Below are 18,449 nucleotides of genomic sequence, written 5' to 3'. Positions count from 1 at the left end.
TTCTCAACCCTTTAAAAATTGTTTTTTAATTTTAAATTTTGAGATGGGATCTTACTAAGTCACTAAATTGTCCAAGCTGGATTTGAATTTATGATCCTCCTGCCTCAGCCTCCCAAAGTGCTGGGATTGCTAGTGTGTACCACCATTCCCAGCTCACTTTATTCACTTTTCAACTGGAATTTTTTTGGTTTTTGATTTGAAGAAGCTATTTATATATTTTAAGTGATAAGCATTTAAATAAGTTATATGTGTTTTAAGTAATTCTAGTTTATGCCTTGTTATTTTTGTTTTTGGTCCCTTTTAACTTTGTGACAAATTTAGCGAATGGAAGCTTTACATTTTACATTTTCAGGGTCTTGCTTTATAGTCTGGGATGGGCTTGAACTCATTGAGTAGCCCAGGCTGGCTCCAAACTTGCAGTTCTCTTGCCTTAGCCTCCTAATTGCTCAAGTCACAAGTGTTCCACCGTGCCCTGCTAAAAGCTGACAAGAATGAATTTGTTGCCGGGATTTAGCTCAGTGTTTCCAGCGCCTGTCTTGCAAGCGCAAGGTCCAGAGTTCGATCCCTGGTACCAAAAAAAAAAAAAAAGAATGAATTTGTTTTTCTTTACTTTTTCTGGGTTCTGTGACTTAATTGAATAGTCTGAGCTAAAAATAGTTTTCTTTTTCTGTTTTTAGTTTTTTATTTTGTAGAGTTTTAGTATTTCAGTAAATATGTTCTTAAATTATGTGTTTAAATATGGAAAGCATAAATACTTTAATCTCAAAGAAATATTGAAATTATATTTATTTTTTAAAATTATATTTATTTTATTTTAAAAATTTTTTTCAGTATTTAAATCAGGTATGAGAAGAGGTTTTGGGTTATGGAAAAAATATAAACCACTTTGAAATGCAGTTTCTTCATTACTTATGTTACTAATTCCTTCCAGTGATTTGCAAGTAATTGGTTATTTATATATTATTATTTAAAATGTTTTTGAACAGATAATATCTGTACATGTACAAACTAAAAAGGTTTGAAAGGATGCATAATGAAAAGTCACCTTCCATTCCTATTCTTTAATTATCTAGTTTATCTTCTTGGATACAGCCATCTTTACCAATTTATTCTATATTTTTCCAGAGATATTTTATGTATATACAAGCAAACAGTATTATGTTAATTGAATTCTTTTTATAGTTAGGTAAAGCTGCACCTAGTTTATATATACTATTTCTTTCTCTCTCTTTTTTCCTTCCTTCCTTCCTTCTTTCCTTCCTTTCTTCCTCTCTTTTTTCCAGTATTGAGGATTGAATTTAGGGCCTTTGTACAGAGTTACCTCTCCAAAAAGTTACCTTTTTATTTTTTATTTTGAGGCAGTATTTTGCTAAATTACTAAATTGCCTGTTCTGGGATTGAAATTGCTGGAATTATAGGTGTGCACCACCACACCTGACTATAAGTTGTTACTTTAGGCCAAAAATCATTCACAATTCCAGAAGGTAAATTAGAATAACTAAGGAATAGAGAATAGCTGTCAACAGTAAGAAGAGACACATGCTGCATCTCTGCTGCAAACCTGAGGTGATGAGCAGGCACGATGAAGCGTGGTAGGGTGAAGGGACCCCTTCTTTGTTTCTTTTTTTTTTTGGTACCAGGGATTGAACTTGGGTCCTTGCACTTGCAAGGCAGGCGGCGGAACCACTGTGGACCCCTTCTTTTGTTAAATGATCTAAAGGAAATCTATTTTCTTTTCTTTAATGGACCTTATAAATTTGAGGCTTCCCATAGTCTCCTCCTTGGAATATATACTTTCTATTATTAAAATGTAAATTAAAGCAAATTATAAAACTTGAAATCACAAAAATTAGAGCTGTAAGCATTCTTTTCATGACCATAAAATTTATTACTGTGTCCTAATCCCTTGACCTTATACCTCTGAATCATTCTTAGCCTCATGTGTTTTTCTTCTTTTGTAATCTGTATTTTAAGTAAGTAACATCATTTCAAAGGAACATTTAAATCATATCTATTTATGGTTGACTAGAAAGCTAGCACTGATTTCTTTTGCGTGAAACTTTTTCTATATCTCTGTGGAATTATATATATATATATATATTATCTATTGTTAACATTTTACCTTTAGTCTTAGATTTCTAAGCAAATTTTCTTTCTTGTCCCTTAATACGTCTTTTTAATCTTGTTTCACTGACAGTAATCAGCAGAAGTCTGCAGAGACTCCATCTGGGATTAGTTTCTGTAGAGATTAATTGTATCTTAAGTACTGAAATACTAACTACCTTCCAGCTCATTTGCAGATACCCTTTTTTTTTTTGGTACCGGGGATCGAACTCAGGTCCTTGCACGAAACCGCTGAGCAAAATCCCCAGCCCTAGGCACCCTTATTTTTAAGAAAACTCTTACTTCTTTACTTCACCTAGTTGACCTAGTGAATATAAAAATCTGCTTCTTAATGGAAAATTCAATCATGTTTTGTGATTTTTTTTTTTTTAAAGAAAGCTGTCATTTAATATGGAAATACTGGCATACTCTGGGTTTTTTTTTTCCATTTTCAGTAAAAACCCTACTGTTGTCTCTATGTAAATTTTGTCCAGTAAATACATTGTTCATATGTACGATGGGCTGGCAGGTCTACCTAAGATGCTTGCAGATTTGACTTAGGCAAAATAGTTGGATCAGAAGCTCCATTTTTTTGAAAGCCTTTAGAACAGTTGGAAATAAAAGTGATCTATTCTGTACTTTTGTAGAAACATTTATTCAGTGATTTTGCATCTCCATTTAATTCACCCAATATTAGTTGAACATATTTGTATGCATCTTGTTTGAAAAGATAATTTTAGATTCAGGCATGGTGACATGAGTCTAGAGTCCTAGCTATTCAGGAGGCTGAGGCAAGAGGGTGGGTGAGCCCAGGAGTTTGAAACTAGCCTGGGCAACATAGTGAGACCTTGTATCCAAAAAAATTAATGATTTATTTTTTAATTTTGTTTTAAATTAATTAATTTATTTCAGTACCAGGGATCGAACTCGGGACCTTGAGCTTACAAGACAGGCGCCGGGACCACTGAGCTAAATCCCTGGCCCCTGAAATTAATAATTTAATAGTTATTGAACTAGTTAAGTATTATGAATTTACAAGCTTCCCTTTCAGAAAAGGGTGAAAGAGTTTGTCATTTGAATTAGGCTCCTTTGAATTAGAGAAAAATTTTAGCTTTGTAGTGATAAATAGTTTTAGGAGATTAAAAACTGTCCAAAACTACATGTTTTTATATGTTAAAAATACAAATAAATTAATAAATAATATATCATTTCTAAATTAAGCAGTTAGGATTTTGGGACCCTCTATAAATGTTTTGGTAATACAAAGGATCAGAGAAAAGAGTAATTGTAATCTACTGTATTTCTCTGAAAATAAGACCTAACAGAAAAATTAGTCCTAGCATGATTTTTTAGGATGCTTGTAATATAAGCCCTACCCCAAAAATAAGTCCCAGTTAAGATCACCAGATTGATGGACTTAGTACATCTGATGCAACACAAGATGGATGTATTGAATTTTAAAATAACATTAATATAAAATTAAATATAAATAATATTGGCATTAATACTTAAAATAAATGATAATATAAATTATAATTAAGTATTTGTAAATACACAAGTGGGAGAGAGAGGTAAACACCTGTGTAAACAGATGAACTCAAGGTGTTACCAAGTGACCCAATCAGAGTACAGACACAATGCACGAATAATATATGAGCTTGGTAATGAACAGATGTGGTTGTGTCTAATGTGAATCTTCATAATTCAGTACATTGTGCATTGTAATGGATGTACTTAATGCACTTGTATGCAATAAACGTTTTCTGAAATTTGGTGCCTATTGTGTTGCTTTTGTGTGGACCATCATTCTTAACTATCATTTCTGTTGTAACTCCTGTCTTGAAAGTCTTCAGTTCAATTCACACTTGATTTAAAGGAAACTTTATGAAGCCTGGCCTGCAAGAGGTTGTAATGGGTGAAGAATTCATGGGGTAAAATCGAAGATAGCTATGTTGTAAAAAATGAGCCCTGTTGCGTCTTTTAGAGCAAAAATTAATATAAGACCCAGTCTTTTTTGGAGGGGGAAATATAGTATATCATCAGGCATATGGCTGTTTTTCTTTTGTGCCCAATAACAGCAAAGCTTATAATAAAATTCTGAGCTGAGTGATTAAAATATTACACTTTTCCACTGGGAATTTCACAGTATAGAATTAAGACTTGTCTTTAATTAAGTGTTTTTTCAAATCTGACTCACTTCTAGGTTAATTATGATATATTTTCTTTCCTATTCAAAAGACATGTATTTTTAAGAATATAGTTGGGTGTGGTGGCACATACCTGAAATGCCAGCACTCAGAAGGCTGAGGTAGGAGGATCACTGGGAGTTCTAGGCCAGCCTGGCCTACATAGTGAGTTCAAGGCCTGCCTGAGCTACATAGTGAGACTCTGACTTAAAAAAAAAGGGGGGTGGGGAATGCAAGTTTTGGCTGGCATGGTGGTACATGCTTGTAATCCCAGCACTCTGGGTGGCTGAGACAGGAGGATGGCAAGTTCAAACTCAGGCTGCACAATTTAGTGACTTAGACTATTTCAAAGTAAGTAAATTGAAAAAAGACTGGGATCTGGGTGTGGTGGCACATGTGTGTAACCCTAGCACTTGGGAGGGTGGGGCAGGAGGATCGTTGTGAGTTGAAGGCCAGCCTCAACTAGTAGTGAGACCCTATCTCAAAAAACTGAAAAAAGAAAAGAAAAAAGGTTGGGGATGTAGCCCAGTGTAAAGACCTTGAGTTAAATCGCCAGTGCTGAAAAGAAAATGTGTGTGTGTGTGTGTGTGTGTGTGTGTGTGTGTGTGTGTATGTATGTATGTATCTCAAGTTGGATGTGATGGTACACTGAGGTGGGAGGATTGACAGTTTGAGGTCACCCTGAGATATACCCACCTACCCACATACACATGCAGAGTCTGCCAAAGAAATGTTCACACACTTCAGTTCACTGTACTAATAAATGCCTGGAAGCTAATGGCCCCACTTTGAGTACCTCTTGTAAGTGTAGAGGCCAAAGGGAACTTGTATTAATCTCATGATGTCTCAATAAATTTAGTATTAATTATACAAGTTTTTATTTTGCTGATGTATACATTTTTTGTGGACTTTATGTATGTAGCAAGACCCTATCTAAAAAAAAATGTATTTCTTTATCTCTTAGGCTCTACTGACCAGAAATGATTGAAGCGTCAAATATATAGTTATGCAGGGCATTGTGGTACATGCTTGTAGTCCCAGCTACTTGGGAGGCTGAGACAGGAAGATCACTTGAGGCCAGGAATTCAAGGCCAGCCTGGGCAGCACAGGGAAAATTTGAACTTCTGGTTATGAGTAAAAGTGTGTCTATTGCCATAAATTCCAATCTAGAGTTGCTTAATATTCTAATATTTAGACCAAATGTTGAATATGAGACCTGTAAAATATTTACATTGACCTATATTAGAAAATTGTAGTTTCAGTCCCACACTGAATTGTGTGGTTGGTATATGGTTATGTAAATGAAGTACCCTCTAAGATCTCAGAAAATTGGAATAAAATTTTTTTTCTGAGAATTAGTAAAAGCCATTCTTTTTGCTGCTAAGAATTATCTGATGAGTTGAGGGAATGATAAAATTGGTAAGTAATTGGTGTACTTTAATTATAATCTCAGGGAGATAATTCTGAAATACAATCAGAGTTTAGTGAGTGGAAATCTCGTAAATTTTATTGTCATCTTTTCAACAAAGTCTATGAAAAAGAGGATGGTGGTCAGCTTAGAAGATAACAAAGGGAAACCCAAAGTATCAGGAATTGGGCAATTGGCTTGTTGGGATAGAGTTTTGTGATTTATCAGTTTTCTGAGACAGGTACATTCTGGTTTTGGGAAGAGATAATTTTAGTCTGATGTCATTAAATGTTTGAGTCATATAATTATTTCTTTCCTTTGTTTATTCTAGCACATTCTCTACATAAGAATATATTCATCTTCTGATAAGAGCATTCTAGTTGGCCAGACATTTGCATTTCTTATAAATAATAAATTGACAAAAGTAAAGAAAATAAATTTTAAAAAATAAAGAAGTTGAAAAACTAACCTCGTGTCTGCATGTATGTGTTTATGTTTCTGTGAGCTTGGTTAAAGTACACTGATTCTGTGAAAAAGATAATGCTTTTAGTCTTGTTACATCTGATAAGATTTCTTTGCAGCTAGTCCACTTGTGTGGTAGTCTTTTGCATTGCTCCTAAGTCTTAACATTTGAAAACTGTAACACTTTAGGCCATTTAACTTGCGTGGTTTCATCTGTAAAATGAGAATGTTGACCCAATGATTTTCACAGTTCTCCTACTTCTCAGTCTTTATGATTTCATAACATATTAGCTCAGTTGTATCACTGCAGACCTGTAGATGAGAGTTCGAAGGAATTTTAGAGTGTTGAAATATCATTGATGTTACCAATATAACTAAAATTGCAGTTTATTTTTTTCAGTACTAGGGATTGAACCCAGGGAGCATTGAGCTACATCCCCACGGCTTTTTTTTAATCAAATCTGGTCTTGCTAAATTGCCCAGGCTGGCCTCTAACTTGCTGTAATCCTGTCTCAGCCTCCTGAGAAGCTGGGATTGCAGGTGTGTGCCAGCACACTCAGCTAAAAATATTCTTTATTATGGAAAATTTTAAATATATATAAGAGCAACCCCACTTACTTACCCATCAGCTTACCTCAATAGTCATCATCATTCTTTTTTTTTTTGTACTGGTCTGAACTCTGGACCTTGCGCTTGTGGGTCAGGCAGGGGGTGAGGGGGAATGTTTGTTTGTTTGTTGATAAAAGATCTCAATATGTAGATTAGGCTGGACTTGAACTCTCCAAGATTCTCCTGCCTCAGCCCTGAGTGCTGAGATTGTAGGCATACATCACCACATTCAGCATCATGATCATTCTTGTTTCATTTTTTTCTTCTTTCTGCTGCCCTACATTATTTTGAAACAAATCACAGACTTGATGTTGTTTAATCTGTCATTATTCCAATGTGTACCCCTAAGTACTTTAAAAAATGATACTCTAAAGAACTACACATTAAAGAGGGCCAGGGATTTAGCTCAGTGGTTCCACTGCCTGCCTTGCAGGTACAAGGACCCGAGTTCGATCTCCAGTACCAAAAAAAAAAAAAAAAGTACTCATGTTGAAGAATTACACATTAGGGCCAGGGATTTAGCTCAGTGGTTCTGCTGCCTGCCCTGGAAGTGCAAGGACCCGAGTTTGATCCCTGGTACCAAAAAAAAAAAAAAAAGAATTACACATTAAAGAATGCCATGTTTTTCTTAAAGAATGACATGGTTTTGATAAGTTAATTTTACTTCAAAAAAAAAAAAAAAACCTCTGCTACAAATCCCCAGGAAACCTGTTATGTGTAGTTTCTATGCAGTTAAACTTAGTTGTAAAACAATAGGACTAACTTTTTTGTTGTTTTTCTATTTAATATTTAGGCTATCAATATGACAGCAGAAGAAACGGTGAATGTAAAGGAGGTTGAAATTATTAAGCTAATTTTGGACTTCCTGAATTCAAAGAAGCTTCACATTAGTATGCTGGCCCTTGAGAAGGAAAGTGGAGTCATAAATGGCCTGTTTTCAGATGATATGCTTTTCCTGAGGTATGATTTCATTACTGTGAGGTGTGTAGCTCCTTCAAAGAAATGTTAAGTGTTAATAAGGTAAGGTATATAATACACATAGAGTTTTATAATCACAAAAGGCTGTATAATTTTTTATTTTTTTATTTTTCATTTTTATTTTTAATTTTTTTTGGTACCGGGGATCAAACTCAGGTCTTTGCGCTTGTACAGCTGGCAGAGAAACCCCTGAGCTAAATCCCCAGCCCTGTGTGATTTTTTAAAAGTTTGCTTTTATAATGGAACATTTACAGAGTGCTGTAATTTTTTCTGTAGGATGTTTTGAGTGTAGTATGGTCCAGATGTTTAAAAAAAAAAAACAGTCAAAAGTCTATTGAGTTTGTTATATCAGTGTAAAAGCTACTTGACTAAGAAATCAGAAACTCTGCAAGGGCAAAGAAAACATTTCTGAAATACCATTTTCTGGCTATGGATATAAAGTATGTTACTGTACAAATATATTGATTATTAAAAATATAGAAAAATAAAGAAAAATCACCTCACCACTCAGAAACACTTATGATTCCCATACATATCTTCTTTTTTTGTACCGGGGATCAAACTTGGGTCCTTGCGCTTTCGAGGTGGGTGACGTGACCACTGAGCTAAATCCCCGGCCCTCCCATGCATCTCTTAGTAGCAGTCTTGTGATTTATTTAATTTACAGTTCTGCTTTATCCACTAACATTACAAGGATTCTCTGTGTGATTACAAATTTATACATTAAATTTTTTCAGTTAATTTCTTAATTGTTCCTGTATTTTTAGATAATTGTTTCCTGTTAGATGTTCTACTGAATAGATTTTATGCACAAAACTTTTTCTGAATCCTGGATTATTTTTTTAGAACAAGATTCTTAGGGGTGGAATTGCAAGGCAAAGAGGATTAACATGTTTTCCAAAATGCCAAGCCAAATATATCCCAACCTGAATTGGATGGAAAAAGAAAATCCTAGATTTCCAGGCAGAAATGTCTGTTTCTGTGTGATAAATATCTTTGACAAGGAGTGCATATTTGTGGACAAAATGGAGTATTCATCTAGGCATGATGGGTCAGACCTGTAATCTTAGCATTCTGGGAGGCTGAGGCAGGACAATCATGAGTTCAAGCCCGGCCTGGTCACCTTAGAGGCTTGGTGAGACCCTGTCTCAAAAAAAGGGGGACAGGGGATGGGGTTGTAGCTCATTGGGAAGGCTGTAGATTCAATCCCCACTACTGGCGGGGAGGTGGAGAACTTTAAAAAGCACAATTATTATATTAGGGCAGTTACCATTTAAACTCATTATATTTCCCTGTATTTTGTGTTGTGAATGTTACTCAGCCTCAGGGAGTTTGGTCAGTGGTGTAGTTAGCAGTGAGGCAGTGTTCTTTTTGGCCTTGTCTTTCAAGCACTGATACTTCTGGAGTTTAGTAGCGGCTCTTAAGTACCTTCCAGGAACCTGTTGGTTTGCGATGAAATATTACTGGTCCAAGGGTGAAATTCGCAGAAGTATAAAATAGTAATTTTTTTCATTATACTAAATATGTTTTGTTTTTTTTTGAGACAGGGTCTCTGTAGTTCAGTGCTGGGATTGCAGGTGTGCACCACCGTGCCTGGCTGTTCATCTTAAAGGGCTGCCCTTTGCAATTTGGTTCTTTCTGCTCTTTTATTATAAAAATGTCCTTTTATAAAATGATTATGCTATATGTTGATTTATTGGTATCGGGACTCAAACTCAGGGTCTAATGTTTGCCAGGCAGGTGCTGCACCACTGAGCTACATCCCCGGCAGTAATATTCTTTCTTTGTTTTTTCTTTTGGTATCAGGGATCGAACTTGGGTCCTTGCGCTTGTGCAGAAGGTGGCAAAACCACTGAGCTAAATCCCCAGCCCCAATATTCTTTCTTTGTAGAATAAAGTGTTGGTAACTTATGTAGGTTCTCCTACCCACACCTCCCTTTTAAATTTTTACCATTACAAAAATCCAAGCCTAGCGTTGTGGCACATGCTGCAATCCCAGCTATTCGGGAAGTTGAGGCAGGAGGATTGCAAGCAAGGCCAGCCTGGCTACTTAGTGAGACCCTGACTTAAAATAAGAGAGCTGGGGATGTGGCTTAGCCCAAGAGTGCTTGTCTAGTGTACACAAAGACCTGGGTTCAATCCCTACTACCGAAAAAAAAAATCTAAAAGTAGGGAAATTGTTATTGAAAATAAAGAGGAAAGCCAAACATGGTGGTGCATGCCTGTAATCCCAGCATTTGGGAGGCTGAGGCAGGAGGATCACTGTGAGTTTGAGGCTAGCCTGGGCTGCTTAGTGAGTTCAAGGCCAGCCTGAACTGCATAGAGAGACCCTATCTAAATAAATAAATAAAACAAAAAAGGAAAAAAAGGAGAGGGATAAGAATGCTTTCTAACTTTTGGAAATTTTCCTCGGTACTGCAAAAAAAAAAAAAAAAAAAGGAAGTTCCCAGAGACCACTTAATGTAGTATGAAACTTGTTCATGTTCCTTGTTCTTTTTTTTCTTTCTTCTCCCACTCCTCCTCACTCCTCCTTCTTTTGTGGTACTGAGTTCTTTACTGTTTTCTTTTTCAGAGTGTCAAGCTTTAGTGTCAAGTCCTCAAAGACATAGAATTCACGATTTAGAGCAGAATTTCTCAACATTAGCACTATTAAAATTTGGGCCACATAAGTCTGTGTTTTGTGTGTGTGTGTGTGTGTGTGTGTGTGTGTGTGTGTGTCTTATGTGTCCCCTATGCATTGTAGGATATTTAGAGGCATCCCTGACCTCTACCTACTAGGTACTAGTAGTATCCCCCCCCCCCACTATTAGGGATTGAACTCAGCCTTTGCACTGAGCTGTATCTCCATCACTTTTTTATTTTTAATTTTTTTGTTTCAAGGAAAGGTCTTACTGTGCTACCAAGTTGCCCAGAGTGGGCTTCAACTCATATCCTCCTGCCTCAGCCTCCCAGAGTCCTGGGATTATAGGCGTGCACCACCATACCTGGCTACTGCTCCCAGTTTTGACAACTAAAAGTATCCTCTTGGAGGGGGTAAGGTACAAGATCCTTTAGTGAGAATAGAATATACTTACATACTGTTTTGTTTTATTGTTCTGGTCCTGCAGATTGAATCCAGGGCCATGTACATGCTAGGCAAGTGTTCTACCACTGAGCTTCACCCACAGGTTCTTAAACAATATGTGCTAGCTTTAAAACTGTAAGGTAAATAGGGAAATGAAGGAACTTTTAGGCTTAGTCCAATGTTATTTTAGAAGTCAGACACCACATATATACTAATATGAAAAGTGGTTACAGACTCACAAATTCTTTCCATATAGCATATGTTGTTACCAGTGTGAAAATCACAAATTCTTTCCATATAGCATATGTTGTTACCAGTGTGAAAATCTTTGTTTTATTGTAGTATTTGAGAAAGCAAATGTTATTCTCATTATGTGCTTTGTGAAGTCTCAATACTGTTTTGTTATCTATTCTGTCATTATCAGTGTAACCTGAATTTGTTTGTTTTTTTTTAAATTTAGACAGCTAATCCTTGATGGTCAGTGGGATGAAGTTCTTCAGTTTATTCAGCCTCTCGAATGTATGGAAAAATTTGACAAAAAAAGGTAAGATTTTATCTGAAACTTCTAGTCTCATATCATTGGTAGGGGAGTTTGGCAAAAAATACAAAAAATTAAAAATAAGACTCTTGCTGAAAAAAAAAGACTCTTGGCTTTTCCTAGAAAATACTACACTAGATCCTATTGAGTTGATGAGCTTCTATAGGACAAGTGAATGTGCTTCAGGTATTTGAAAATCTGATATGCAAATAAACTTAGTAATGTAAGAAGTTGTGAGTGCTGTTTGATGATAGCAGAAAGACTTTATAGATATTACCTCTTGGACTCCATTGTTTCTCCTGAGCAGTCAACTATAATTTGTATCTTTATTCCTTGTATGTTATATGTATTCTTTCTCTTTTTTTTTCTGGCTACCTTCAAGTTTCTGTTTATTGTTGATTTTTCAGCAGTTTGATTATAATGTCTTAAGTTTGGGTTTTTGGTATTTTTTCTTCTTGGGATTTGCTGAACTCTTTGAACCTCTTAAGTTTTTTTCTTCAAAATTTGGAAGTTTTTGGCCATTATCATCTTCATATTTTCTCTTCTTTTTCTTCTTTTTCCTTCTGGGCATGATTTTTGTTTTTGTTTTTTCACTTGACTGAGGCTTTTTTTTTTCCTTCCTTTTATGGTTCTGGGCATTGAATGTAGGACCTCACACAAAAATGACCAACTCCTTTTATTTATTTTTTATTTTTTTGGTACTGGGGATCGAACTCGGGACCTTGTGCTTTCAAGGCAGGTGGTGGAACCACTGAGCTAAATCCCTGCCCCTCCTTTTATTTTTTAAAATCAGTTTTTTCTCTGTTTTTTGTTTGTTTTTGTTTTATTGAGATAGGGTCTTGCTATAACTTGCTATATACATGAGCTTGACCTTGAACTTGTAATCCTCCTATCTCGGCCTCCCAAGTGCTGGAAATACAGGCATGCACCACCATGTCTAACCTTTCTATTCTTTATCATTATTATTATTTTTTGGGGGGGGTACCAGGGATCGAACTTGGAACCTTGCGCTTTCGAGGCAGGCAGCGGAACCACTGAGCTAAATCCCCGGTCCCAATTCTTTATTATTTTTATTTTTTTATTCTTATTTATTTATTTTTTGGTACCGGGGATCAAACTCGGGTCCCTCAGCTTGCGAAGCAGGCGGTGGAACCACTGAGGTAAATCCCCGGCCCTTTTTTTTTTTTTGGTACCAGGGATCCAACTCGGGTCCTTAGCTTGCGAGGCAGGCGGTGGAACCACTGAGCTAAATCCCTGACCCTCTTTATTTTAAAAATTTATTTATTTGTTGTATCAAGGATTGAATCCAGGGCCTTTGCACTAAGCTGTATCTCCACCCTCTATTTATTTTTTATTGTGAGACAGGATCTTGCTAAGTTAACAAGTTGCCCAGGCTGAGTTCCAACCTGTGATCCTACTTACTCAGCCTCCCAGAGTGCTGGGATTACAGGCATGCACCACACACCTGACCTGAAGTCTTTCTTCTGAATTTTTTTATTTTTTATTTTTTATTTTTGGTACTGGAGATCAAACTTGGGACCTTGAGTTTGTGAGGCAGAGGGTGGAATCACTGAGCTAAATCCCTGGTCCTGAATTATTTTCATTGATTTAATGTTCACTGACACTTCTATTAGCAGTCTGACAAACAGTGAATTTTTTATTTCAGATACTGTAATTTTCAGTTTTAAAATTTTGTTTTATAATTTGTCTGCTTAGCTATTCCTATATGTTTGTTCATTGTGACTATATTTTCCTTTAAGTCCTTGAACATATTTATAATAGCTGTTGTCTTGGTTACTTTCTCATTGCTTGGACAAAATACCCAACACCCATTAAGTGAAAGGAAGAAATGTTTATTTTAGCTCAGTTTGTAGAGGTTTTAGTCCACAGTTGGCTGCTTTCAAGGCAGGGGAGCCTAGCAGAGGAGAAACATTTCATGGCATGGCGTGGCATGGCAGGCAGGAGGCAGCAGCCTTCCTTCTGCTTTTCCTTTTATTCGATCCAAGCTATAGGCCTATTGAATGGTGCCACCCATACCCAGAGTGGGTCTTCTCTCTTCATTAATCCATCACCCACACCCAGAACAATGCTAAATAAATCAGTGGATGAATCCACTACCACACACCCAGGATCCAGTCACTCCCAAAAGCCTCACCTGTGATCACCTGAGGCTTTTGGTAGAGATCTACATACAAGCTATAACAGCTGCTTATTTGCTAGTGTAGTCCTTATTTGCTAATTTGAACATTAGTCCTGTCAGACTCAGTTTCTTAAAATTTTATTTTTTCCTTTTTTTTTTTAAACATCCAATCATTTTGTAAAAATATTCTGCCCTCTGTAGATGTATTCTTTTTTTTTTTTTTTTGGTATCGGGGATTGAACTTGGGACCTGGCACTTGAGAGACAGGCACCGGAACCACTGAGCTAAATCCCCAGCCCAGATGTATTCTTTTTTTTCAGACAAGGTCTTGCTATAGTTCATGCTGGTCCTGAACTCACTGTGTAGCCCAGGCTGGCCTCAAACTCACGGCAATCCTCCTGCCTCAGCCTCCTGAGTGCTGGGAATACAGGCCTGTGCTACCATGCCTGGCTTTGACCAGCTAAAATTGCTGCTTGCTTTTATGACCTTACTTGTGTTGCTTTCCCTGGGCTCCTTATCTCCATGGCATCTTTTTTTTTCTTGGATTCTGGAGATTGAGTGTAGTAGTGATGGCAAACATTTTAGAGCTTTTAATTATAATAGCCAGCTGCGGCACAAGTGCCATAGGCTAGGGTTTTGCACTGAGCTACATCCTCCCCTGCTTTTGAGGCAAAGTCTCATTAAGCCACCAAGGTGCCCAGACTGAGCTTTAATTTGTGATCTTTCTGCTGGGATTACAGATGTGAGCCACCATGCCCAGCTGTCCCTGGCATCTTAACAGTTTAGAGGATAGACAAAGATTTGGGCACATGAATTTATACAACAGATTTAGTGTCTTACTGTGTTCCCTCTTTTTTGGCTCCCCCCTCACTTTTCATCTGCTCTGGCAGTACTAAGCTTCAAGTCTTTAAAACTATAGTAGAGTTCTGCTTGCATTCAAACTCACTGTGTACAGATTGGGGAGTGCCTTCACCTGAAAAGCCTTATACCCTTGAATCTCAACCCCTAAAGTTATCTTTTTTCAAGAATTGACCTCCCTCTAGTAGTGGCAGCTTTTGATTATTTTTGCATTCTGTTCAAATTACTATTCTTTTGTATGTTTTGTCTAGTGATTAGCATTGTTATTTAGTCATATATAGTTTATCAGATACAAGTTGCTCTAATGTTACAGAAATTTAAAAATTTTATTAGTATGTGTTTGTAGTACGTAATGATTACATTCATAATGAAGAGTTGGTAAATGTACATAACATATCTTATTTTTACTTCCCCTTTCCCTCCCCTATTAAAAAAGTTGAACCTCATATTACTTTTTGATTCATTGTTTATAAATTGGCTAAGCTAGTCTTCTTCTTTTTTTTTTTGGGTACTGGGGCTCAAACTCAGGACCTAAGCCAGGCTTCTTGATAATCTTATGTTAGTTGGGTCTTATAGGTCTTTTCTTTACTTTTGCCTTTTCTAGTAGAATTGGTTTCACACTCCTTCAAGAGTGCTGAATGAAAGAAAAAAAAGATTGCTGAATCCTATATATATTTCATATAATTTATTAGATAACCTTCTTAAAGGCGCAGATTGTTTTATTGGACATTTTGTTTTATTGGGTATTTATACAACAAAGCCTGAAAGAATGGCTGAAGTTTCATTATTTTTTCAACACTTAGAAACTAAAGTGTTCAAAGGTTATCAAAGTTATTTTGATTCTTTGTTCTCCTTTCCCTTCCTGATTAAAAGCCCTGTTAATGGGGCTGGGGATTTAGCTCAGTGGTACTGCCACCTGCCTCACAAGCGCAAGGTCCTGAGTTTGATCCCTGGTACAAAAAAAAAAAAAAAAAAAAAAAAAAATCCCTGTTAAAAAGTTTTTAAAGTCTAGGGCCGGGGATTTAGCTCAGTGGTTTCGCCGCCTGCTGTGCAAGAGCAAGGACCCGAGTTTCATCCCCGGTACCAAAAAAAAAAGTTTTAAGTCTGTAGTTATTTTGTGACTTTTTAGAAATATTTGTTTTCTCCAACCCTTTCTGCTCCATTTTATTAGACATCCCTAATGTTTAAAATGAAAAAACTTAATTTAGTCTTCCTACAGTGTGACATAGTGACAAAACATCATCATTGTATCCTACAATTACTTTTTTTTTTTTTGGTACCAGGGATCAAACTCGGGTCCTTGTGCTTGTGAGGCAGTACAATTGCTTTTAAAAAAAATTAATAGAATTAACAAGTTTTAGATGACAGAAAAATCATTTTGAATATATAAAACTTTTATTTCTAATTAGGTGATATTTGACATCTTCCATAAAAATTGGATTTTTGTGTAGGATTATTATTATTGGATTTAGAAATCTTTCTTCTGAGTGTTAAATTGTGATTATTTGTGACTGAAATTATTTCATCTATGGCTCCAATATGGTAAGAAGCTTAGTGAAATATCTTAAGAATATTCTGAAAGCAAAGTTTGCTTATACTAACTTGAAAAGTGCTTCTGACTTATTAGACCTTGTAAGATTAATTTTTTAAAGAACTATTTTTTAGAAGAAGTAATTAGTTCTTAAAAACAAACATGACCAGGGCTGGGGATTTAGCTCAGTGGTGCCACCACCTGCCTCGCCAGTGGAAGGTACCGAGTTCAATCCAAGGTACCAAAAAAACAAAACAAAACAACCATGACCAGACTGGTGATGGTAGCCCCATGATAGAGTACTTGCCTAGCACATGGGAGGCCTTGGGGTCTATCCCTAGCATCAACCAAATCAATCAGTCAATCAATCAATCAACCAAAATTGGCCTATTTTGTCTAAGAAACTTGAGTTTCTTGTCTTTAACATTACTGCTATTTTTTTTTTTTTTTTTGGTACCAGGGATTGAACTCAGGAACTTGCACTTGGGAGGCAGGCGCAGTGCCACTGAGCTAAATCCCCGGCCCTGCTATTTAGCTTTTTAATCATTTTAATATATCATTTGCTATTTTTCACAGGTTTCGTTATATTATCCTGAAGCAGAAGTTTTTAGAGGCTTTATGTGTTAACAATGCAATGTCAGCAGAAGATGAACCTCAGCATGTAAGATTTTTATTCCTGAAGGTTTGCGCCATAGTCTTGTTTTCGGTCATAAGTATTTTATTCACTAAAAAGATTATCATGAGTTTTCAAAGTTTTTATGAGTGAGATTGGGGCAGTATCTGCTATTTTGCAGATTACTTTCAATCTGTAGTGCTTCTAAACTTGTTCCATGATTTAAAGCAAAATGATATGTGAATAGCTGGCTAATTGGAAGAGTGTGTGTTCCTCTCTTGTTCAAGTAGTACATGTTTGATTTATTAGTCATCATTTCTTCTTTTCTTATTCTAGAAGTGGGTTGGTTATATTTACCTTTTTCTGTTTTTCAGCCCCTTCCTCCTTCCTTCCTTCCTTTCCTTTCTTTCCTTCCTTCTTTCCTTTCTACCAAAGCACCTTTGCATTGCACTGTATCTCTAGCCCTTTTATTTTTTTTTCTTTTTATTTTGAGACAGGGCCTACCTAAGTCATTAAGTTACCCAGGCTGGGCTTGAATTTGTGCCACAGCCCCCAAGAGTGCTGGGATTACAGGTGTGTGCCATCATGCCTAACTTTTTTCAGAATTTTGACCCATATTGTCATATTTTGGTGAAATGTTGTCTTTACGACAATTTAAATTCAATAATGGTAAACTCATTTTTATTAGATACTTTTAAAGTTTCAGTATTAGTATTCTCACATCTAAAACCACATACATTTTTGTAAGTTCTAGTAAATGTCCATGGAAGTAAGCTGTCTTAGTCTGTGCTGCTATAACAAATATGATCAACAAAAATTTATTTCTCTCAGTACTGGAAGCTGGGAAGTCAACGATCATGGTGCTGGCAGGTTACTGTCTATGGAGGGGCTCGCTTTCTGGTTCATGGATGGCACTTTTCTAGTCTTCACATGGTGGAAGAGCTTGCTTTTGGGATCTCTTTTTATAAGGGCCCTAATCCCATTCAGGAGGTCTGCACCCTCAAAACCTAGTCACTTCTCAAAGGCCCCACCCTCATAATCATCATCCTAGGGCTTAGGATTTCAACAAATTGAGGAGATTCAAACATTTAGGCCATAGCAAAAGCCAAAGGACATTACAGTAGGGACTTTCATGTATAATAGAGATGTGTTTGTCCAATAATGGTGTCCAAAAGTAGACCATGAATTCAGAAGACTTAAGTTTTATTCTTTGTTACTAAGTAGTAGGTTTTGTTTGCTTTTTTGGTACCGGGGATCGAACTCACTCGGGTCCTTGCACTTGCGCAGCAGGCGGCGAAACCACTGAGCTAAATCCCCGGCCCATTCTTTGTTACTAACTAAATCTGTACTTTTCCCATGTGTAAGATAAGGAGACTGGACTTTAAGGTATTGTTCATTGACAACATTCATTACCCAAATTGAACTAGTTCAGCTTTTGGCTAAGCTTCCTTTTTTCCTGTCTCTGGACATTTTTTTTTTTTTTGTAGTAAATGAACTGTTGATGTTCCCTTTTCTGATTTACTTTCTTTCTTCATACAAATTTGTCCTAAGACAAGTTGGAACAAAGAAAATGACTCTTTTGCTCTTTGGATAAGCCAAACAAGAAGGTTCTGTGCTTGGCATGCTTCATTTTTCACTTCTAGAAAATTGAATTTTTCTTAGCTTTAAAAAGTTATACATTTGTGGGCCCAAGGATTTAGCTCAGTGGTTCTGCTGCCTGACTTGCAAGTTCAAGATCCTGAGTTGGATCCCCAGTACCAAAAAAAAGTTATACATTTGAAATTAACAATTTTTAAGCCTGAATTAGAACACTATTTTTATAGATAAAAGCTTAATGTGCTAATTAACCAAATTATTTATTGTTTTTATTTAGATATGAAAACATTCTGGTTCCTGAGTTGAGACTTGTTACATGGTCTACAAATTATATGTATATTCTGTGGCATCAGAATTTGCTCT

At 36.3% G+C, this 18,449-nt stretch overlaps 1 protein-coding gene across 7 annotated transcripts in view; it reads left to right on the top strand.

Moving 5' to 3' along the window:
- Nucleotides 1-18,449, top strand: part of Wdr47 (WD repeat domain 47) — a 71,834-nt gene that overhangs the window by 7,203 nt on the left and 46,182 nt on the right. For 4 of the 7 annotated variants that reach the window (XM_087213217.1, XM_087213216.1, XM_087213218.1 and 1 more), the window contains 3 exons: nt 7,562-7,728; nt 11,271-11,354; nt 16,454-16,538. In XM_087213217.1, the coding sequence (XP_087069343.1) occupies nt 7,571-7,728; nt 11,271-11,354; nt 16,454-16,538 (327 nt within the window). In that variant the 5' untranslated portion in view covers nt 7,562-7,570. Of the gene's footprint in view, nt 1-7,561; nt 7,729-11,270; nt 11,355-16,453; nt 16,560-18,449 lie in introns of those variants that run through there. The other 3 variants (XM_087213215.1, XM_087213213.1, XM_087213214.1) reach the window with 1 other exon arrangement.

The sequence above is a fragment of the Heterocephalus glaber genome, unplaced genomic scaffold (genome assembly GCF_053883595.1).
Source record: "Heterocephalus glaber isolate CG9 unplaced genomic scaffold, H.glaber_assembly_v1.0 deba00001442, whole genome shotgun sequence".
Classification (NCBI taxonomy): domain Eukaryota; kingdom Metazoa; phylum Chordata; class Mammalia; order Rodentia; family Bathyergidae; genus Heterocephalus; species Heterocephalus glaber.
The sequence above is the reverse complement of the archived record's forward strand: the minus strand, read 5'-3'. Positions and strand labels throughout refer to the sequence as shown.